This window comes from Sus scrofa, chromosome X, assembly GCF_054392235.1.
Source record: "Sus scrofa isolate SSC_HxYL_T2T_F1_AM1 chromosome X, Sscrofa_HxYL_maternal_Yorkshire_Landrace_v2.0, whole genome shotgun sequence".
NCBI classification, from domain to species: domain Eukaryota; kingdom Metazoa; phylum Chordata; class Mammalia; order Artiodactyla; family Suidae; genus Sus; species Sus scrofa.
In genome coordinates, this window is record NC_139401.1 from 37,531,052 (window position 1) to 37,555,094 (window position 24,043).

At 43.7% G+C, this 24,043-nt stretch overlaps 1 protein-coding gene across 46 annotated transcripts in view; it reads left to right on the plus strand.

The window, feature by feature from the left end:
* Positions 1-24,043, plus strand: part of SYTL5 (synaptotagmin like 5) — a 304,058-nt gene that overhangs the window by 117,548 nt on the left and 162,467 nt on the right. For 28 of the 46 annotated variants that reach the window (XM_085007654.1, XM_085007642.1, XM_021079658.2 and 25 more), the window contains exon 2: positions 16,476-16,954. In XM_085007654.1, the coding sequence (XP_084863780.1) occupies positions 16,836-16,954 (119 nt within the window). In that variant the 5' untranslated portion in view covers positions 16,476-16,835. Of the gene's footprint in view, positions 1-7,918; positions 8,056-13,745; positions 13,778-16,475; positions 16,955-24,043 lie in introns of all 46 variants that reach the window. The other 18 variants (XM_085007646.1, XM_085007635.1, XM_085007664.1 and 15 more) reach the window with 2 other exon arrangements.

The following is a 24,043-nucleotide window of genomic DNA, read 5'->3' on the forward strand; positions in this document are numbered from 1 at the left end:
GATCTGAGTTCGAATTCCAGCTTTACTACTTACTGTGTTACAGAAGCTAAGCTACTTAACCTCTCTGAACCTAAGTTTCTTCTTTGGTAAAGTAGAGATAATCATAATACCCATCTCATGCGGTTCCTGGGAGGACAAAAAGTAACTGCTAATGCAGAATGTTTAGCACAGCCCATGTCATGTAGTGTCGTCACACCATACCTGTTCTACTATCCATGTTGTAATGTATTTCATATTGGATTGAATATGTCATGCTCCATTATTAAACTTGCCTTAACTCCTTTCCTTTATGGTAAAAATGACAGTAAACACTCACAAAGCAGTGGTATGCAGCTACCAGGCCCTGTTCTAAGGTGCTGATTGATATATATTAACTCATTCACGCCTCACATCAACCCATTGAGTTTTCTCACATTGCAGCTAAGGAACACAAGGCAGAGGGAGGTCAGATGGCACACAGGTCGTAAGGGATGGAGCTTCTTCTCGGATGTTCATCTTGAACTATTCTTTCCTTTGGTCTTGGTCAGTGACAACCTTCGATCTCCTAAGTGCTGGCTGATTTTTCAGCTGTCTACCTTTTATGTCATCGTTTTTGGATGCAAGAGCATGTCCATTCTTAACAGTCACCATAAACAATCCTTATTTATTGTGGTAGCCAGAAAGTCTGGAAATCATGCAGCTGGAGCTGTTTGGAACAGATCACTTGGTTGGTTGATTGAAACTGAACTTAATGCTGGCCTGCATTGACTCTGAATGATACACTTGGGTCCCAGTTCATTAGCCTTCAACTGCATTTTTCGCTCTGTGGATTATCCCCTCCTCCCCATCTCTTTCATCAGCTCATTTGTTCCTTTTTCTCTGCTTTTAAAGATCACGGCTCCTCATCGTCCTTCCCCTGGCCTTCTTTTCCTCTTCCTGTGTATTATCACTTGCATGATTTCAGCCACAACATAGGTACCAGTGATTCTCAGTTCAATGCCTCTAGTGTAGACGTCTCTGATGAACTCTAGTTCCATATTCCAAATGCCCTTCGGAATAGGTCTTTGTCGATATTGGCCTTATAAGCACCTGGACCTTGACATGTCCAAAATTTTTTAAATTTTATTTTCTGTTAAAATCCAGGTGATTTACAGTATTGCATCCATTTCTGCTGTACAGCAGAGTGACCCAGTCATGCATATATATACATTCTTTTTCTCACACTGTCTTGCATCATGTTCTATCCCAAGAGATTGGATAGAACTCCCTGTGCTATACAGTAGGCCCTCATTGCTTATCCATTCTAAAGCTTTTAATGAATTTTTTTTCTCTCAGTCTTTTTTGTCTCATATCCTCTCTCTCTGTTAGCAGTATTCCTGGAGTTCCCGTCGTGGCTCAGTGGTTAATGAATCCAACTAGGAACCATGAGAGTGTGGGTTCAATCCCTGGCCTCGCTCAGTGGGTTAGGATCCGGTGATGCCGTGAGCTGTGGTGGAGGTTGCAGACGTGGCTCGGATCCCCCGTTGCTGTGGCTGTGGCGTCAAACGATGGTTATAGCTCCGATGAGACCCCTAGCCTGGGAACCGCCATATGCTACAGGTCCAGCCCTAGAAAAAGACAAAAAACAAAAACAAACCCCAAAAAGCAGTATTCACATTGACATTCCTGGGCTTTACTCTCATTCTATTCAATCAGGATATCTGGAGGTGGAACCTCAGGAATCTGGGTTTGAACAAGCCCCATAGGCGGTTCTTATGTTCTCTAAAATTTCAGAATTTTGCTGTGGTTCCCCACGATGGAAGCCTCTGAGTCACTCTCTTTCCTACCACCCACATCTCGTTGGTAACTGGACCTTATTGAGATCATTCTCAAGTATCTGAAAAATGACCCTTTGTTCCTTTCCCACTAACACAGCTTCAGTTTCCATGGGCTCCCTGGCCCTCCTGCACCAGCTCTCATTGTCTATATAACCTCCACCTTCTCACACCATCACCGAATACTGATGTCTTTCAAAACAGAGATCGGTGCGTGCTCTTCTTTGGCTTAAAAGCACTCACCAGTTGCACAGCCTGGGAGCAGTTTTCAGGCTTTTTAAGGGCATGGAACTCTTTCTTCAAATAAAATCCTCCCAGGAAATCCAACTTACAGAACAGATAAAAGCTGAGCTGCTCTGTTTGAAGCCGAGGTCGGCACCACGGGGTTGGCCGTGCAACCTGCCTTGCTGTGTTTCCTAAGAAACCATTCCCAAAGACACGGTTTGGAAAAACACTGGATAAAGTCCAGGGACTTTATTTGGACACCAGATTCCGTTCTGGCTGGCACCCTCCTCCCTTTCACTTCTTCACCGTGAACTCAGATCCCACCCCGGATTTATTGGCTCTTCCCCGGACTGGTCATGTGTACTCATGCCTGTTCATATTTATTGTCTTGCCATCCTACAGTGACCCCCTTTGCTTTTCCTAATTTCCTTCTTTGTGTTTTCAAAGCCAGGTTGGCATTTATGACTGGAGTGTTTCTTTCTTCCTTTTTCTTTTTTTTTTTTTCCCTTCTGTCTCCACTGTAAAGTAGACAAGCTCTTTGGGAACAGAGCCCATGCTTTCTACATCTGTGCGTCCCCTAGACCCAACAGTTTCTTGTATGAACATTTATTTCCTCTGTAATCCATTGCATCTGTTCTTTGGTTTTATTTTTTTCCAGACTGAACATGTCGCAGTGAATTAATCATTACTTCAAAGATACGTTTATTAATCACAAAACTGTATGACTCTACTGCTGATTTTCTTCCCTGTTCAGTAGTCACGCATGATAATCAGTGGATATATGCATTGCGTATCATGACGTATGAAGTTAAGCTAGTAGGGCTAGAAAATAGTTTTAACAGGGATGACATTTGCTGTTTTTTTAAACTGACTTTGTAAGTAATATATCTAGAAACATGGAAACAAAGACAATTGTAGAGAAATTAAACTACAGCTATAATAACGCTGAGATAAACCTAATATTTTGACTTCCATTCTTCTTCTATAATATTTAGGTGTGTATGTATTTTCTTTAACACTTTTGGAATCATACCGTATAAGTAATTTTATATACCAAGTGTTTCCACTTACCTTCATGTTAGGAACCTTACAGCATGTTATCACATGTAAATGAGTCTTAGCATCAATAAAACTTTTGTTACTAGTAAAAATTGTGGAGTTCCTAAGCAATGGCCAAGAAGTTTGTAAATTCTTTTAGTCTTTTTAGGGCCACACCCACGGCATATGGAAGTTCCCAGGCTAGGGGGCCAACTGGAGCTGTAGTTGCTGGCCTACACCACAGCCACACCAATGCGGGATCCAAGCCCCATCTGCAATCTACACCACAGCTCATGGCAACACCGGATCCTTAACCCACTGAGCAAGTCCAGGGATCAAACTCACATCCTTACGGATACTAGTTGGGTTTGTTACCACTGAACCATGGCGGGAATTCCAGATTCTTGTTAGAAAGCCTAGGAAGCTAGAGAGAGACCTTTGGGTACTCAGTGAATCAAAAGGAATGGAGATATGTTTTTACTGATCTATTTTAATGACATTGCTAACTGCAGTATAAGACCAGAAAGGACGGAGGGGTCTCAAAATTCTTTTGAACATCTTTTATGTGCCAGATACTGTGTTAGGCACTTTGCATGCACTAATTCATTTTAAGATTCACAGTAAACCAAGAAAGTGTATTTTAATATTCCCATTTTACAGATGAATAAACTGAGGTGCAAAAATCTATAGTAGCTTGTCTGTATTATTTCCTCAGGGAAGTAGAATTAATCCCATGAGTTTCCAAAGTCCCACATTTTTTGTCCAACACCAACTCTGAGAGGCTACATAGAGAGAGCGTGTGATTTTGAGGGCTTCGTATCAGCAGTCCTTTACCCTGTGGACCCTAAACCTTTGGGTGACTCCAGTTTACAAACTCCTAAAGTCACTGCCCTTTTCTGTTAGAATCTATATGTTTTTGCAAGGTGAACATACATGTATTTTTTCTGTAGTCATGGTTGATCGTCTAAGGTATCAGCTGTCCTTCAAAACAGTTTATGACTCTCCTGCAAATAATGAGGCATCCACTCATCTTACAGAAATCTCTGAGGAGCCTTCAGTTTTACTCATCAGGCCCTGCATTGGGAATATTTTCTTCTCATGCTCTCTTACCCTTTCCTGGGTCCCCGGAACCCGTGGAACCGGTTTTCTCCCAACACCCACCAGTACCCTGTGCTCCCATTTCACTGATCTGTGCATCTGTGTGTGGAAAATAATAATGACTCTTAGTATTTTTCTCTCTTAACAGCTGAGCATCTGCAGCCCTGCTTACATCTCTTTGTGTGGTTAAAAGTGCCTACACTTGTACTAGCCTGGAAACCAAAACCAGGGAATCCTGGCATATACACAGTTTTTTTCCATTCCCATCAAAAATTGGGAGAACACATGACCCTTGATCTTCAAGTTCCTGGTAACCACAGCCTTACACATCCTGTATCTGAGGAAGTGAGATAAGTGATAAGTGAAGTTTAGTAAATTAACATAGCCACAAATTCTTTTGTTGTTGTTGTTGTTGGTCTTTTTACCTTTTCTTGAGCCGCTCCCGTGGCTTATGGAGATTCCCAGGCTAGGGGTCAAATCGGAGCTGTAGCCACCGGCCTACGCCAGAGCCACAGCAACACGGGATCCGAGCCATGTCTGCAGCCTACACCACAGCTCACGGCAACACTGGATCCTTAACCTACGGAGCAAGGCCAGGGATCGAACCCACAACCTCATGGTTCCCAGTTGGATTCGTTAACCAGTGCGCCATGACGGGAACTCCTTTTTTTTTTTTTTTTTTTTTTTTTTTTGTCTTGCATAGCCACAAATTCTTGACTTATTCTCATTCCTTTGGAATCTAATTCACCGCCTCTTTTCTGGGGTGGCTTTCGTGATTTATGTGACCAGTAAAACATGGCTGTAGTCATGTTCTGGACATTCCAACGCTAAGTCCTCAGCTGTCTTACAGTCTCTGCCTGGGTTCCACTTGCTCTGGGGAAAGCCAGCCGCTGTGTAAAAAGCCTTGACTACCCTGTGGCCGCCACGAGGGAGCAGCCACTCGTAGGCGCTGTGGTCCCAGCCTCAGCTGACCTCAGCTGCCAGTTATCTGAGCACGTTTACCCTTAACCCCCCACCCAGTCATAGGACTTTCAGCCCCACCTGCCGTCTGACCACAGCCTCCCAAGAGACACCAAATGCGTGCCTCCCAGTTAAGCCCAGTCCACCCACAAAACCGAGAAAGATAATGCTAACAGTTTTGTTTTAAGCTACTCAATTTTGGGGTGGGTTGTTACTGAGCAAAAGATAACTGAAACATGAAGACATGATTGTACCTGCTGGGTTTGGAATGAATAAGCTTCCCTTTCATAGAAAGTTTCCAAGGAAATGTTGGTCGTTGCTCTTCTTCCTGCATCTTAGGTGATGGATCCTTCTCTTATTCTCATAGTCTCCCTGGTAATTTTTTTAAATGAAGGGAAACAGGGTTTTCTGTTTATTTTGCATATATCTCCTCTAAAGGTGGCAGTCGAATGGAATTCTGTAATACAGAATTATTGGAAGAAAGAAGCTACTGTAGGTTGAGAATCAGGCAGCCATAGTAAAGAGGTCACCCTAATACTATGTCAGGGGTCCGTTCCACTCTAATTCCACTGGTACCACAGTGGCGCCCACAGAGCCGCAATATTGTTCAAATTCTTCATCTCAAGCATCTTCCCAGAGTTTCGTTTCCTTTTTCCACTCTGTGTCGGCATAGAGCCTGACCTCAGGCTGATCAGCATTCTTTACTGAGAGGAGGTGCTGTGTGTTCTCATTTTTCCTGTAGGTGTTCCTTCTCCAGTGTTTGTTTTTTTGTTTTCTTTTTTCCTTGTCGTTTTAGGGCTGCATCTGTGGCATATGGAAGTTCCCAGGCTAGGGTTGCAATCAGAGCTGCAGTTGTCAGTTGACACCACAGCCAGAGCAATGCAATATCCGAGCTGCTTCTGCGACCAACACCACAGCTCATAGCAGTGCTGGATCCTTAACCCACTGAGTGAGTCCAGGGATCAAACCTTCATCCTCATGGAAACTAGTTGGGTTCTTTTTTTTTTTTTCTTGCAGAAATAATTTATTTCAGGTCTCACATTCTTTGCTTTAAAATCTACCATTTCTTTTTTTAATTTTTTAATTACTCAAATGAATGTATCACATCTGTAGTTGTATAATGATCATCGCAATCTGATTTCACAGGATTCCCATCCCACAGCCCAGGCACATTCCCCCCACCCCCCAAACTGTCTCCTCTGGAGACTCAGTGTCTGTGAGTCAGCATCTGTTCTGCAAAGAAGTTCAGTCTGTCCTTTTTTCAGATTCCACCTGTAAGTGACTAGTCGGGTTCTTAACCCACCAAGTCGAAACAGGAACTCCCAGTGTCTATTTTTTATTTTATTTTTTGTCTTTTTAGGGCCACTCTCTCGGCGTATTTACGTTCCCAGGCTAGGGATCAAATCGGAACTGTAGCTGCTGGCCTACACTGCAGCCACAGCAACGCCAGATCCGAGCCTCATCTGCAACCTACACCACCGCTGAAAGCAATGCCGCATCCCTAACCCACTGAACAAGGCCAGGGATCGAACCCACATCCTCATGGATATCAATCAGACTTATTACTGCTGAGCCACAACAGGAACTCCCCAGGGTATTTTTTTTTTTTTATCTCATTCATTAGAACTCTGAAATAAGTCTTGTGAAGCTAAAGTCATGCAGTTGGCCATGATTATATTTCTTCTGGAGGCTCCAGGGCAGGATCCATTTCCTTGCCTTTTCCAGCTTCTAAGAGCTGCCTGCATGCCTTGGCTCATGGTCCCTTCCTCCACCTTCAACGACCTTCACTCTGACTTCTGCTGCTTTCCTTACCCTTCCTTTTCCGACTCTGCCATCTCCCCCTCGTAAGTGCCATTGTGATGCCTTTGGACACATCTGGCTGATCCACGGTGATTTCCCTGCCCAAGGTCCTTCACTCGGTCCCACCTGCAGAGGTTGTGGTGAGGAGGACAGGATTATCTTTGGGGCCATTATTCCGCCTCTTACAGATCCCTGAGCTAGTTGCAGAGGCATTGAAGCAGATAGTTGTGGCTATTTAGCCGTGAGTGGATGAAGGGGGCAAGGGGAGCGTGTTCCACGTGGAGAGTCTTGCAAGTAGGAACGTCTGGGCACGAGGAAGATCGTGGATTCGTTAGGGGAAGGAAGCGTTGAGTGTGGTTATGAGAGAGAGGGCTGGGCAAGAAGAAATCCAGGCGTGAAGGATTTTGTAACCAGATTAAGCAATTTGAACTTCCAAGGGCAAAGGAAAGACACCGAAGGACTTAGGCATAGGCGGGACGGTCATCTCATGGGTGTTTTGGGGGACTCCGACGGAGGACCGTAAGAACGGAGGAGAGAAATGGTGATGCTGGAGAGCCCGGAGGGTACCGCCGCCTAACTCACCACCTGTCTAAAACCACCACCAGTTATTACCCACCCAAACTAGCGTGTTTCCCCAACTCCCCTCTTGCTGGCAGTGTCACCTGCACTCTTCTAAGATCAAATTCTTAACATTATTTTTGGCTTCTGTCTTGTGCTTCTAACGCTATCTGTTCCTACACCTTATCGTTTCTTAAAAATGTTAAAAGACATAAATCATATAGCATTATATGAATATACATAAAATAATCATCAATGTGGAAATAAGCCCCTTTTCATGCCTCCTGCAATCCTTGGCAGTCCAGCTCCCATCTTTATACAGATTAACGTATCAGTATGCGTCACTCTGTGCCTCTTTCTGTATAGCTACATGTTTTATGTATGTATATGTATATTGACGACATTGCATTACAGACATACGCATTTATTTCTTTACTTATTTTAAGGTCGCACCTGAGGCATATCCAATTCCTGGTCTGAGGGTTGAACTGGAGCTACAGCTGCTGGCCGATATACCGCAGCCACAGCAATATTGGTTCCAAGCCGAATCTGTGACCTAGGCTGCAGCTTTCCCCAATGCCAGGTACTTAACCCACTGAGTGAGGCCAGCAATAGAACCTGCATCCTCACGGACACTATGTTGGGTTCTTAATGCACTGAAATCCCTACATACATATGCATTTATTTATTTGTTTATTTTTCTTTTTTTATACATATGCATTTAAAAGCATAAATGTCTGTGTCCTTTTAGCGAACAGTGTAGGTTAGATCCTTCCATGTCAGTCCTTTTTTTCTGGCCGTGCACACAGCAGGCAGAAGTTCCTAGCAACCTGTGCCACAGCAGTAACCAGAGCCACAGCAGTGACAACACCAAGTCCTTAACCCACTGAGCCACCAGGGAATGCCAAGTCAATACATATTGAAGTGAATACCTCACTTTAATATGGGACCATGGTATTGCTGTAACTTGAGGCTGTCTCAAAATTTTCACTCTTGATGCTTATTCCGCAGTGAGTATCTATACATTATCCTCTCATGTACGCAGAGGTATTATCTATAAAACGTATTCTTAAAAGTATCCAAAAACGGGGAGTTCCATTTGTAGCGCAGCAGAAACGAATCGACTAGGAACCATGAGGTTGCGAGTTCGATCCCTGGCCTCGCTCAGTGGGTTAAGGATCTGGTGTTGCCGTGAGCTGGGGTGTAGGTCGCAGACGCGCAGCTCGGATCTGGCGTTGCTGTGGCTCTGGCGTAGGCCAGCAGCAACAGCTCTGATTGGATCCCTAGCCTGGGAACTTCCATATGCCACAGGTGCGGCCCCAAAAAGACAAAAAAAAAAAAAAAAAAGTATCCAAAAACATTAAAAAGTTAATTAAAAAAAACTTTATTGATGTACGATTGACATAACAAAGCTGTGTAGTTAATGTATACAAGTTAATGAGTTTGGGGATAAGTACCCACCTTTGAAACCACCACTTCAGTGCCATAAACACATCTATTACGTCCAAAAGTTTCCTTTCATCTGATTTATGTATGTGTGTGCGTGTATATATATATATGTGTGTGTGTGTGTGATAAGGACACAGCATATTTTTAAGTACACAACGCAGTATTGTTAGCTACAGGTACTGGGCTCTACAGTAGGTCTCTAGGACTTATCTAGCTAGCATAACTGAAACTTTGTACCCATTGACCAAATTTTCTTTAATAATTTTTATTTTTTTTTCATTGTAGCTGTTTTATAGTGTTCTGTCAATTTTCTACTGTACGGCATGGTGACCCAGTTACACATACATGTATAGATTCTTTTTTCTCACATTATCATGCTCCATCATAAGTGACTAGATATAGTTCCCAGTGCTGCACAGCAGGATCTCATTGCCTATCCATTCCAAAGGCAATAGTCTGCATCTATTAACCCCAAGCTCCCAATCCATCCCACTCTCTCCCCCTCACCCCTTGGCAACCACAAGTCTACTCTCCAAGTCCATGATTTTCTTTTCTGTGGAAAGGTTCTTTTGTGCCATATATTAGATCCCAGATCTAAGTGATATCATATGGTATTTGTCTTTCTCTTTCTGACTGACTGCACTCAGTATGAGTCTCTAGTTCCCATCCATGTCGCTGCAAATGGCATTATTTTGTTCTTTTTGATGGCTGAGTAATATTCCACATCTTCTTAATCCAGTCACCTGCCTTTGACCAATTTCGAAAGATTCAATTCATCCTCTAAAAAAGGTTGACAGGAACCATAAAGGCTCTAAGATTTTACCCTACTTTTCAAGCTAAGAAGTAGGCCTGTCACAGTTTCATGTATGACAGTCAAAGATGTGCAATCTTGAGTCAGATAGGTGGATTTTCTTACTCACAGCACAGCAAGTCTCATCAGCTTCATCTTTGCCTTGGTTCCCCTTGCCCTCAAGTGCCCAGGTGGAAATTGTGCACGTGGTGGAGTGTGTAACAGCCAAGGGCCCCTGAACGCAGGGAATCCAAATTTTTTTACAAGGGACTGCCGGCCAAGCTGCCCTCTACCCTTGAGGGAGAGTTTTGCGCTATGAAAGAAATCTTCTCTTGGCTCCAGAGAGAGACATGCCAAGTCTTACTGGTCACTATACGAATATTTCTGGAAGAATGGTCCACCGCAGAAGGCCAGTTAGTGCTTCTGCTCATGAGACATGTAAATATGGAAGAGACCCATAGAGAATTCTCCTTTGACTGAGGGTGGGACCTATTTCCGCTTCCACCCGTGGGCCATAAACCTGCCCATTTCCACACAGCCTTACCCAACACTGGATGATAATGGATTTTTGGTTTTTCACATTTTCCTAATCTGATGGGGAAACTAAAAACAATTTTTCTTGCTATAGTTTGCATTTGAATTACCAGTGAGCTAAATAAGCATCTTTTCATGTTTATATGTGTTGCTCGTGAATCGCTAATTCTGTGGGCTACCTCTTTGTATTTTTGCCCCTTGTTTTATTGGTTCATTTTCTTGTAATTTGTAGGAGCGCTTTATATTTTCTAGATATGAATCCTTCTTTTCTGCCTCATATGGAACAGTCTTACTTTCCCAGCTTGTCTCTTTTTTTTTTTTAAACACATTTCTTTCTTTCTTTATTTTTTATTTTTATTTTTATTTTTTGTCTTTTTACCATTTCTAGGGCCGCTCCCGAGGCATATGGAAGTTCCCAGGCTAGGGGTCGAATCGGAGCTGTAGCCACCAGCCTACGCTAGAGCCACAGCAACGCAGGATCCGAGCCGCGTCTGAGACCTACACCACAGCTCACGGCAACGCCGGATCATTAACCCACTGAGCAAGGCCAGGGATCAAACCCGCAACCTTCTGGTTCCTAGTCAGATTCGTTAACCACTGCGCCACGACGGGAACTCCCCAGCTTGTCTCTTGTTTCTTTTCACTTTCTTTTCACTGGCTTCCTCAGGACAGATATTTAAAATTTCTTTATGGTCTGTTCTGTGGGACTTTTTCTGGCAATGTCCAATTTCGGAGGTCTTGGTAGTTAAAAAATCATGCGGGGGAACGAACAGATATTATGACATAAGTGTGTCCTCTGATTTTTCCTTCAGATCTTTCTCGAATTTATTTAGGTTTTCTCCTAACCGTTTTTTTTTTTTTTTTTTTCCTTTTTTAAAGATAGACCTAGTCTTTGGTTTGAAAATATCAAAATAAGTAATGCCAAGATTAATGACCAAGAATAGTTTTCAAAACCTAGGGATCTGTGAAGGTTCACAGTGAATATCAGATTATGAAGGATTCTGAGAAGTTGTGGGGTCCCGTTGTTCCATGGGCGCACTGAGACACCATCACCAAGACAGTTGGAGGCAGGATCCTTGAAACCAGACGGCTCTGAGTTACTTACTGGCTGTGAGACTTTGGACATAGTAATTTTTCTCTCCCTCAGTTTTCTAATGTATAAAATGGGGGTATTAAAATTTATTTTGCAAGGGGGTCCTAAGGATTTGTTGAATTATCTTAGTATTAGCTCTTATTACTGTGGGACATTCTGAGGATACTGCTCCTGAAACATCATTATAAAGCTGGTGGTATTGTTAGTTGGCCTTCCTGTTATTGTTTGGGGAATCAATACCTTTGCGAAAGAGAAATTCAACTACTGCACTCCCATAGGCTATGCCACATAGAGTTGCCCATATGAGAAGAAATTGCTCTGATGAAAATAAATGCCTGCAATTTCATAGCATCGACCCTTAACATCTTTCAGCTTGGGATTCCTAGTAAAAGAGCTATTCATTTTCCTCCTCACAGCATCTTTATCTCTCTGGCACCTCTCACCTTTTGACAGTGACATGTAGTCTTGCCTGCTCCTCTCTTTAAAAGACACTACCAAGTGACTTTTGCACCTGCTCTTTAGCTGGTTATTCTAGGCATCCTAAACATCCCTCTCAGTGTGCTGGAAATCCAGTGAACTGTTGTGTTGTCACACAGTAACAGGCAAACAAGAAATCAATTTTATTCGTGTTAATTTCCTCCTAAGAGCACTTAAAGAAACATTCTATTTTTAAAGCTGCATTTTAAGTACCCTATAATGAAGTACATTCAGATATACCCTTTCCTTTGACTGAATTATCAACCTCTATTAATTTTAAGTGTATTATACAAATCAGATGCTTAAAAAAAAAACAACTTATGCCTCTGTGTGATGCTGTGAGAATTTTTGATGATCGCATCTTGTGTGATGCTGAGCACAGTTACTGACCTGTCCTGAGCCATCTATGCTCAAAGGCAGGAGAATGACATACAGACTACCTTGCCAGCTTGTCAAGTATTTCAGCTCAGTTCAGTAAGGCTTCTGGCCAGAGAAGGAAAAATCTGTATCTGAAATGTTCAAGGGAGAGAGATTTAGATCTGCTTAAGTGATGGTGTTGGAGAACAAAATAAAAATGAATTTGTCTCAATCTGACTAGTGGTTCCTGGGCACATTTAACTAATAGAATGAGAATCACCTCTAGGTAAAATGTACTCATGATTATTTGTACTCAATTTTTTTCCACTTGATAAAAGTGTGTACATAGTAGGTAAGCGATTCAACAAGAAGGGCTATGAACTGGCTGGAAAGAGATGTCAAAAAGTAGTGCATCTGATTATACTTTAAAAAGTAAAAAGATTAGGAGTTCCCGTCATGGCTCAGTGGTTAACGAACCCCACTAGCATCATGAGGATGTGGGTTCGGTCCCTGGCCTCGCTCAGTGGGTTAAGGATCCAGCATTGCCATGAATTGTGGTGTAGGTCGCAGATGCAGCTCGAATCTAGCATAGCTGTGGCTGTGGTGTAGGCCGGTGGCTACAGGTCTGATTGGACTCCTAGCCTGTGAACCTCCATATACCACAGGTGCAGCCCTGAAAAGACAGAATTTAAAAAAAGTTAAAAAAATTACACTTTAATAAAAAAATTTAAAAAGCAGCAGAAGTTGACAGAACATTATAAATCAATTGCACTTTAGTATTAAAAAAAGGTACATACTTGGAGTTCCCTTGTGGCTCAGCAGGTTAGGAACCTGGCACGGTCACTGCTGCGGCTCGGATTTGATCCCTGGCCTGGGAGCTTCCACACACCACAGGTGTGGCCAAAAAATAAAAAGTACATACTTAAGTGAACAAACTACAACCCAGATTCTGGTGCTTTGAAGGCTCTGAAAGGTGATTGGGTCAGCATACCAAGAACGGGTCAAACATAGGTTCCGGCTAAACCAGACACAGAAGATTCCATTGGCATCCATCCCTGAAGGGAGAGCTCTAGAGGAAGCCAACCTGCAACTAGAAGAGTTCGGAAGGAAGGAAAATTCAAGCAAGAGGAAAGAGTTGTATGCTTTGAGTGATGAATCGCATGAAAATTTGCCAGACGGAGGCCTCATCATCCAACATGGATCAGGTTTTACTGAGAACAAATAGGTTATTTTCATTTTGAGGCCCAGAGGCTTATGCCCTTGTCAGGGTCTGGGTGGGCACCATCAGCTTCTAGCTCCTTGGATCTTCTTCTTCTCTGCCCAAGCTCATTGTCCCCTCTTCTCCATCCTGTGTTTTTCCAGAAGGACTGGATGACCATCATTTAGATTCCATGTCACTAAATTACACTCCCAGTCCAGCCCTGCCTTCTGGAGATACATCCTGATTTTCTTGATAAAATTTTGTCAATTATTGATCTCCTTGGTCATTTGTTTACACTTTAGCTCTATGGGTCCACGTATAGAGGAATAAACATCCATTTAGGGCTAATTTTTCTTTTTCCTTTTTTTTTAGGGAGTTTTAAAGGGCAAAACTATACAGCCAAGGTAAGGATAATCATAAGGTTCAGGTCAAGCATTTTTAGAGCTCCCAACCCTTTGAATGCATTCTAAATACAATTCTTTTGAACAATCACATAGGATATTCTGCATCTGACATTTCAAATACACCTTATGTCTATTTTTTTTTTTTCAGGGATGCACTCGTGGCATGTGGAAGTTTCCTAGGCTAGGAGTTGAATTGGGGCTGCAGCTGCCAGCCACAGCCACAGCCACAGCCACGCGGGATCTGAACCACGTCTGCGACCTACACTACAGCTCATGGCAATGCTGGATCCTTAACCCACTGAGCCAGGCCAGGAATCGAACCTGCATCCTCATGGTTCCTAGCCGGGTTCACTAACCACTGAGCCACGAAGGGAACTCCATCAGATATACCATATGTCTTACGTGAACTTGACTGTAATGATAACATTCATTAACTCAGCTGCCAAGTGGTTTTTCTCTTTCTGCATGAAACCAAATGAGACACAGGGGTAGGAAAAATAGCTGCATTCTTTACCTGAGACAGACTGCAATCGATGCTGATATAAAAACGAAACCTGTCTGTGCCTGTGGGTCTGTTTGTACTTTGTAAATAAGTTTGGTTACCAGTGGAGAAGGCGAGGGGAGGTAAGAGGATGGGCTTAACATATACACACTACTGCACGTGAAACAGACAACCAACAAAGACCTCCTGTATAGCACGGGCAACTCTACGCACTATTTTGTAATAACCTATAAAGGAAAAGAATCTGAAAAAGGGTATATGTGTATGTATACACATAAATAAAATATACATATATATATATATATATATATATATATATAAAACACGGTCTATATGTATATACATATATAAAACTGAATCACTGTGTTGGACACCTGAAACTAACATGACATTGTCAATCAGCTATGCTTCAATTAAAGAAAAAGAAAGAAACAAAACCCAAACCTTTATGAAGAGCCCCTGCTGCTCTTAACCTTGGGGCTTCCTCTTGATGTCAACCTTGGGAGCCTCTGGCTCCTGCAGCCTCTCGGACTTTGGATATGGAGGAAAAGGCCTGGAGTAGATGTAGCATCTTCACTCTCTGAGACCTGGCCAGTTTCCCTTCCAGGGGAATAGCTCTTGGTCTATAGGAAGCAGTTCAGTTCGGAGCCATTTCAGCAACGTTCTGGTTTCCTGTACAATGTAGCGAACAAACACACGGGGACTTTGGCAAGTTAGAGAGGTCCTGATAAAGAGTCTGTCTTTTCAGATAGAAGCATTTGAGGTCGCCTTGACCCTATGGTAACTTGAAGGCCCCCAGAGTAGCCTTTGAGTAAGTATCTAGTTATGCATAGAAATCTGGCTAGAACCAACCAAACCAAATGTTAACTTGCCTGCAGATTGTAGTTAGAGTCCTGGAGGGAAGCCGAGGGACAGTGTCATGGGATGATGCCAAGTCGTAAAACCCAGTAGGTCACGCTAAGAGCCATCATTCTTTTTTTATTTTTTTTTATTTTTTGGACTTTTTGTCTTTTTAGGGCCGCACCTGTGGTATATGGAGTTCCCAGGCTAGGGGGTGAATCAGAACTACAGCTGCCAGCCACAGCTCACAGCAACGCCGGATCCTTGACCCATTGAGCCAGGCCAGGCATCGAACCCACAACCTTGTGGTTCCTAGTCGGATTTGTTTCCGCTGTGCCAAGATGGGAACTCCAGAGCCATCATTCTTAAATGGATGCATAGGGAGAATCCAGGTACCAAGCCAACGAAAGAATGTGCTCAAGAGTTAATATGAGGGAGAAGGCCTGGTGAGCTTATGTTGACCGAAGGGTAGGGTTTTTTTGTCTGCACCCGCTGCATGCAGAAGTTCCCAGGCCAGAGATTGAACTTCTGCCACAGCAGTGACCTGAGCTGCTGCAGTGACAATGCTGGATCCTTAACGCACTGCACCACAAGGGAACGCTGCCAAGGGGTAGTTTTAAAATAGCTATTTTGCAGTATCTAATACAGACCTGGAATAATTCACAAATAGCCATGTATATCATATGATCTAAACCTATATTGAGAATAAAACATCACCCAGTGGGTGAAGTACCTGTGTTCTCTCCTCTGAGTGCATCTCTGTGAATTTCCAACGACTTTCCTTATATTATGCTACACATGTATGTGGGCTTAAATTAGATGTAAGTTTTTTGAAAGTTGTTTCCTTCGTACATGTGTTATTATGCTGCATGAATTCTTCTGCAACTTCATTTTTTTTCATTGAGCATTGTATTTGTGAGAGAGATTTAGGTTGATACATGCAGCACTGGTTCATATTTGCTTTGCCAGCAGTGCTTTTTTATGCAGTCATTCTAGTAGGGGGAGGGAGGGAGGGCAGCCACCTAAGGAACCTGTCCTGTTGTGGACAGTCCAGACCACGCACCTAGAGTCCCAGAGCAGTGACCCATGTCACCCCTGGGTCAGCTGCCAGGGTGGTGATGGGATCTGGCTGGTCGAGGAAGCTCATTATAGTGGAAGCAACTGAATTGACACAGAGAACCTGGAATCAGTGAAATCTCAATACTATTTGATGGTAATAAATGCAATGATGATTTCATAAGTCCATGTTTTTTGAGGTAGGTATGTCACTGTTTCAAAAATTAGGCACTCTTACAAGTGCTGTGGGGGAAATGGCCTAATTATTTTTTCTCTCCTTTGTTTTCTCCATCTTTTCAGTGTTTCCTGGATTCTGTGCCAGCGGGTCTGATTCCTGCTCTGCAGCTTCCTGGATGAGAGTTGAGCATCATTAGGGAAACTCGGCTGCCACCAGACTACACAGCACTGCAAAGGCTGTGGAGATCTTTTTCAGTGAAAACAATAATGACTGTTTTGAAATGTAATCCCGGGGGAACCCGTTTTCTGTGCAGCCTGAAAGAATCCCGACCTACCGTCAGCAGCTCTTCGGAGACCTTCTAAGAGCCTCCCGGCATCAAGCACCTCGAGCAACTGGGTAGTTCAGGGGGACCTTAAGAATTGTGGACATCGATCCACCTGAACAGTTCAACCGCTGCTGCTCAGAGCTGCTGCTGAACTACCATGTCTAAGAATTCGGAGTTCATCAACCTGTCATTTTTATTAGATCACGAGAAGGAAATGATCCTGGGAGTCCTCAAGAGAGATGAATATTTGAAAAAAGTAGAGGACAAGAGAATAAGGTAAGGTCCTTTCATCTTGTCTGCCTTCCTGGACTGCTTTCTGTTTGTTTGAAGCGATTTAGATCAGAGGTGGAGCACCGGCAACCACACCGGAGACAAAGCATTGGTCACTGACTCCATGGGTTCCCGGCAGCAGCGCAAACATTGGAAAACATCTTGGGCACGTTATCATTTAGCCAGAAGGAAGGATGGATTTGAGCTGTAAATATGGTGTCAATGGGAATGCCTATTTGCCAGTGATATCATAACTGGTAGTTAAGGGGAAGGACTCCCGGGGGTTGAGTACCAGCTCAGGGATGTACTAGTTGTGTGGTCTGGAACAAGTGACTCAACTTCTCCACGCCTTGGTTTCCTTACCAATAAAACAAGGATAATAGCACTCATCTTACGGGGTTGTTACAAAGATTAAGGAAGATAATACACGTGTAGTAATGCTTGGTACTTATGGGCACAATAGATGTTAACTGTCACTTATGTATAATGCCGCTCTCAGGTCAGGCTTAGTGGGAATTTGCCTCCACCAGAGCTCAGAGAGGAAGGGGCTCTGGAAAGTGAAAAGGTCTCATGAGATCTGAGAAATCATCTGAATTTCTAGAAATAAGTTTCTGTGTGAGCAAAGTTGAGTAACGTGGGCAGAGATGGGGTTCATTTCCGTTGTAGGCAGGGCTGCTATTTAGCTGCATCTCCAGGTGTGACCTCACCTATATTCCAGCCAGCATCCCTTCTGATTGGTTACACCATCTGTTCTGAATGATCCCAGCATCATTCTGATTGGTTGTCACATCCTTTCTGACTGGTTGCTGCCTGTCTTGTCCTGCTTTTCAATATACTTGGTAGTTACCTCTCGCTGCGGAGTAGAGGAGCAGAAATAGAGTTCCCCCCTCGGTTTACTGTCCTCAGTCACTGCATGCTGTGTAACATGTAGCTTGGTGTATTATGTCTCTTTCAAAATTGCAATCAGAAGCTTACATTTATTTTACTTGAAGAGAAAACTCATCGTAAGATTATCTTCACACGTTGAAAAAATATTCACTGCGCCTAAAGGAACTATGATGTTTAGATTTGGAAATATGTGGAAATATTCTTGATTGATACGTATTTCATAGTTAAGAGCTGAGAATATTCATTTCCATCCTTCCGAGGTTTATTCAGCCGATCTTAAATGCTTTGCTTAAAATTATTGCACTGTTTTTATATCTAGAATTCAGGTAGCAGTGAAATGCAGTTAATGATTTTAAAGAAAGCAGAAATGATATTTTTGCCAATGGTAGTCCAGTCATGAAAAGTGACTAAATTTTCTAATGCACTGTGTAAAGGTATTTGTTTATGGGAGCAAGGTACTAATCATTTATTTATTTATTGTCTTTTTTTAAGGCTGCACCCACGGCACATGGAAGTTCCCAGGCTAGGGGTCCAATCAGAGCTGTAGCCGCCGGCCTGCAGCACAGCCACAGCCACGGCAACACAGGATCTGAGCCATGTCTGCGACCTACACCATAGCTGTGGCAATGCCAGATCCCTGACCCACTGAGTAAGGCCAGGGACCGAACCTCCAACCTCATGAATACTAGTTAGATTTGTTTCCTCTGTGCCATGATGGGAACTCCTACTCAGTTACTGATAACATTCTCAGGGGAATTAACAGTCATGCTGTTCAGGAAAAAAACAATTTAATGACCAGATCCCAGGGAAGACTAAAGTACAATAAATAGGACATCGTTCAGAATATTTGTTTCTGGAGTTCCCGTCATGGCGCAGTGGTTAACAAATCCGACTGGGAACCATGAGGTGGTGGGTTCGGTCCCTGGCCTTGCTCAGTGGGTTAACGATCCGGCGTTGCCGTGAGCTGTGGTGTAGGTTGCAGACGCGGCTCGGATCCCGCGTTGCTGTGGCTCTGGCGTAAGCCAGTGGCTACAGCTCCGATTGGACCCCTAGCCTGGGAACCTCCATATGCTGTGGGAGCGGCCCAAAGAAATAGCAAAAAGACAAAAAAAAAAAAAAAAAAGAATATTTGTTTCTGTCATTCTCAATAACTTTTGGTAATCATCTATTATGTACTCTTTTCTTATTTCTCTATTTTTCTCTCCTTGCCTGCTTTCCTGTTCTTTGTAACAGAATTTGGCCAAACCATGTAATACACAGCAGAGCTAGCAAGAACAACGTTGTTGATTTTCTGGTCCTTTAAATGTTTTGAGGATGGCAGAAGAAAGGCTTTTACAAATCTAAGACATACTTTTATAGAAAATAGATGTTTTTAAAGCTGCAATGGTCTGCTCCCTTCTTTCGTTATTTTATTTTATTTTTTTTTTCTCGACAAGAGCTCTTTACTTCTACAGAAGGGCGTGGGCGCTCCAAAAAGTGTGCGCGCCGAACAAAGGACCCTCCCCGCTTCATCCCTAACGCAGGTGATGGACCTGTCCCCTTCCCCATGGGTCGGGTCAGGGCACACATTCTTCCCGGTTGGCTAATTTGAAACACGTTGTTACTGGGAGAAGAGGGGGGGAGGTCGCAGGAAGGCATTTCAGCAAACTGGAGTCACCAAGGTTTCCTTTGATAGAAAAGACATTATGTTACTTTCCACAGGTCTCCCCTTTCATTTCTGATCAAATATTCTTTGCTTCAGACTCTTTGAGCAGGGTTTGGCTCTCATGTTCTATTGTGTCCATCAGGAGTATATTGGCTTGGTGGGGAGGGGGGCCCAGTTGCTTTGTTAGGGCAGTTTTTATTAATTTTTGAAGAAGTCCTCTGGCACAAGGAATTATATAACATGTAACTAAGACACGAACACTACAGCAATTTGAGGGGTAAAGATTTAGGCTCCTAGTCCATTTCATCATTTTTTTTTTTTAACCAATTTTCTAAAAGGTCTGTGAAGGGGTCATTAATACCAGAATTTTCTGAAAGCTCCTCTGCTAAGGTTATCAGTGCACATAGGGCCTTGGTGGTGGTGCTGTCTGGGGCAGTGTTGCTGGGAATGAATGTGCAGCACTGGATAGCAATCAGTACAGAGGCTCCACCCTTTTCTGCCAGCATCCTGCTCCCTTCTTTATTAACAACACTGGATAATATTTAGTGCAGGTTTTTTTAATTTTCTTTTTAAGGCCGGATCTGAGCTGAATCTGCCACCTATGCTGCAGCTTGAGGCAATGCTGGACCCTTAGCCCACTGAGTAAGGTCAGGAATCGAACCCACATCCTCATGAACCCTATGTTGGATTCTTAACCCACTGAGCCACAATGGGAATTCCTAGTCAGTGCCATTTTTTTTCTGTACTAGCTTTGTTAGTTATGATGTCTCATTTTGTTCTGAGCTGCCAAGGTATGAGCAAGGCCAAATGACACAAGCTGTGCCGCTCTTCACAGCTGCCTGTATTGAGAAGCCACGCCTAAGTGGGTGGCATGGTGTTTCGAGTGGATTGCTGTCGAATCACCCATCTGCATCTGTTGATTCAAATCTTAGTGACGCTAATGACATCTCTGTGTCCCTTTAGACAAATTGCCTCTGGAGATCAATCTAGTTTTGTCATTTGACAAAACAAATAATAACATGAACTACCTCATGAGTTCATTGCAAGGATGAAATAAGCTAATAGTAGCAAGAGTTTAGAACAGTGCTTGGAGCGGTAAGGACTCGGTCATGACTGGCTAAAACCATTAGGCTTATTGTTGGTTTGTTTTGCTCTTGATTGATTTATTGATTTATTTTTGTCTTTGGAGGGTTGCACCCTTGGCATATGGAGGTTCCCAGGCTAGGGGTGTAATCAGAGCTGTAGCTCTCAGACTTCACCACAGCCACAACAATGCCAGATCCGAGCCACATCTGCAACCTACACCACAGCTCAGGGCAATGCCAGATCCTTAACCCCCTGAGCGAGGCCAGGGATTGCACCTGCGTCCTCATGGATACTAGTCGGGTTCGTTAACCACTGAGCCACGACAGGAACTCCCTGCCCTTGATTTATGAGTCGTAGTGAACATTGGCTGTGCTCCACTCCAATCCTTTAGGGTCCCGTTGTTGGTTCTGTTCTCATTTCCCAGTTTCCATGTGTTTTATTTCTAAGGGCTGGCACCTACTACCGACTTGAGAGGACTACCTTTGGGTCGGTGGAGTTGCCCATAGGATGAGAAAGCCACAAGTGCCAGATAAACTTGAGTTTCTGTCCCTACTAGGCAGCTCCAAGCGAGTGGCTGATGGGTACAGAAACCCCTTGCCTCAAGGCAAGACAGACAATGCAATACACACTTCTGCCTCAGAGCTCCCCATGGGATCCTGCCCAGGCTGGCCTTCAGCTGAAGATCACACCCTTCCTTAGCCCCCCGCCCCTTCCCTCTCCTGCCTCCCTTGCTTCCACCTCCCCTACTCCCTGACGGCTTCCTCCTAAGAGCACTTCATCAATCACTTGCACAGGAATCTGCATCTCTGTGTTAGTTTCTCGAAAACTCAACCAGGAGCTTGTCAGACCAGGAAGGAAATGGAGTCCTTCTTTCCTTGATATCCTCCCAAATCATCAGGAATTTCTCGTGTAGCAGATGTTATTGTGAAAGTGAACTGCCGCACTAGTTATGGCGACTGTGGTTTTCACTGTGCTACCAAGGCATAGGTTGATATTTTGGGGGAGAGTGGAGGAATAAGTAAGTTATAATAAATAAGATAGAAATTGGGAGTTCCCGTCATGGCGCAATGGAAACAAATCCGACTAGGAACCATGAGGTTGCGGGTTCGATCCCTGGCCTCGCTCAGTGGGTTAAGGATCCGGCATTGCTTCGAGCTGTGGTGTAGGTTGCAGACGCGGCTCGGATCTGGCGTGGCTGGGGCTGTTGCTGTGATGGAGGCCAGCAGCTACAGCCCCGATTCAACCCCTAGCCTGGGAGCTTCCATATGCTGCGGGTGTGGCCCTAAAAAAAAAAAAAGATAGCAATTGAAGGAATGGTTGCACAGAAGAGGTAACTTTTGGACTTAGCCTTGAAATGGGAAAAGGATTTTGACCTTGGCAAATACAGATCAACTGTGTTTCAGCTGTTGGTGAACCACAGACTTGCCTTCCAGGTCTGCTAAGAGGCTTCAGAAGAAAATGGAAGCCAACGACAGTTTTTAAGAGTTCTGATGATTACAAAGAAAACACTCATCTGGGAGTTCCCGTCGTGGCGCAGTGGTTAACGAATCCGACTAGGAACCATGAGGTTGCAGGTTCAGTCCCTGCCCTTGCTCAGTGGGTTAACGATCCGGCGTTGCCGTGAGCTGTGGTGTAGGTTGCAGACACGGCTCGGATCCCGCGTTGCTGTGGCTCTGGTGTAGGCCGGTGGCTGCAGCTCTGATTCAATCCCTAGCCTGGGAACCTCCACATGCTGCGGGAGCAGCCCAAGAAATAGCAAAAAGACAAAAAAAAAAAAAAAAAAAAAAAAGAAAACACTCATCTGGAAAGTTAGTGAATTGGAGTTGCTTGAGTAGGTGTCCTTAGAGATAAAGAGAATGGATCCATCAAAGTGTGTAACAACGGTGTTGAGTCAACATTTTAGGTCCGTGGCCCAGCAGAGCTCCCCCGTCCGCATAGCCACTGAAGTATGGCGTTCCTTAAGGTGGGACTGGCCTCTGGGTGCTTCTCAAGGTGCTCTGCACACAGAGGCACGTGAGAAGCCTGATAATTACCTCTAGGCCTGAATTGTAGGCTAGGGAGAGACATCTACCAGAGCATTCTAGGCTGATCCGAGAGGCTCATCTCTATTTATTCTTCTCCTTGACACCAAGTAGGAAGGAGTGTAGGAGATACCTAGACACAGGTTTCAACTCTGAGTCAGTATTTTAAATATTCTCTGTGGAGAACCAATCACTTAGATTTATCGATGGCTTTAATGCACTGCAAAGAGAGGGAAGCACTGCTGTAAAGAAAACTGAGCTATCCACAGGGATCGCCCGTAGCCCAAACCACCAAGCTATTCAAGAAGCACAACGTGCAAATCTTTGTTGATCATTTTGGTCCTTAGGTATTTCTAACTTTGTAAGAACTCATCCTAACATATATGAGTACATGCCTCATCGGATCTATTTCCCCCCTCCCCCAAAAAAAGAAAGAAAGACAACAAAAAAACCTCATTAACAAATTCTCACTCTACGGGATCTTCTAAAAAAAACCCTAAAAACAAATACTGTGAAATGTCCACTTTGTGGTATTGGCCTATATAAGAAATCTTCAATGTAAGCGACTGTTCATTTCAGCAGTTCATTCGGGGGCTCTATCCTCACTAAGAGGCTGTCATCTCCACTCGGCCACGATGCAGGAAAACACAGGTGGCCTTACGTTCTCTTGGGCACCTCTTCCTGGACTTGGGTCAGTGGTGAACTCTGTGCATACAGTTTTCTTTTCTTCCTGCCCAGTGAACTTTTAGTTTTTTGCTCAGCTCCAGCAGTGGATTTTTTTTTTTGAGTGATCATCCCTTGACTGGGATTCTGGCAACGATTATGGGTCTGTAGATGGACGTAGGAACAAAGATGACCCAGGCAGATGTACAGCCCAATTTTATGGAATTGTCTTTCTCACTGGAGGTTCAGTGAATTGTGTTATCCCAGTTGCCGTTGCATGTGAAAGGCAGCACGACAAGGAAACTGAGCCAAAAGACTGCAGACAAGTGTTGCCAGCATCCTGATATACTAGAACCTGCCACCCTTCTGGATTTCTTTAAACAATATATTTCAGCGATGTTTATAGCAGTTTGAATCAGATTTTCTGTTACGTTCAGCCAAAAGCATCCTACAATCCCCAAGACGCAGAAGTAACAAACACTCGTTGAGTACGTTCTATGAGCCAAGTGCTATGTATCTATTGTTAGAATAATGGAGATGAATAGAGACACAAGCTTAATGCGTTTTAGGTCCATAAACATAAAAAAGTTTGCAGTCATGGATCAGACTTTATCTGTGGTGTAGACCAAGGCTCAGCAAACTTTTTTTATAAAGGGCCAGATAGTGAATGTTTTAGGCTGGACAGGCATATGCTCTCCCCTGTGACTGTTTCACTTTGTCATTGCAGGAGAGAAGAAGCAATAGACAATTTGTAAACAAGTGGGTATGGCTGTGTTCCAATAAAACTTTCTT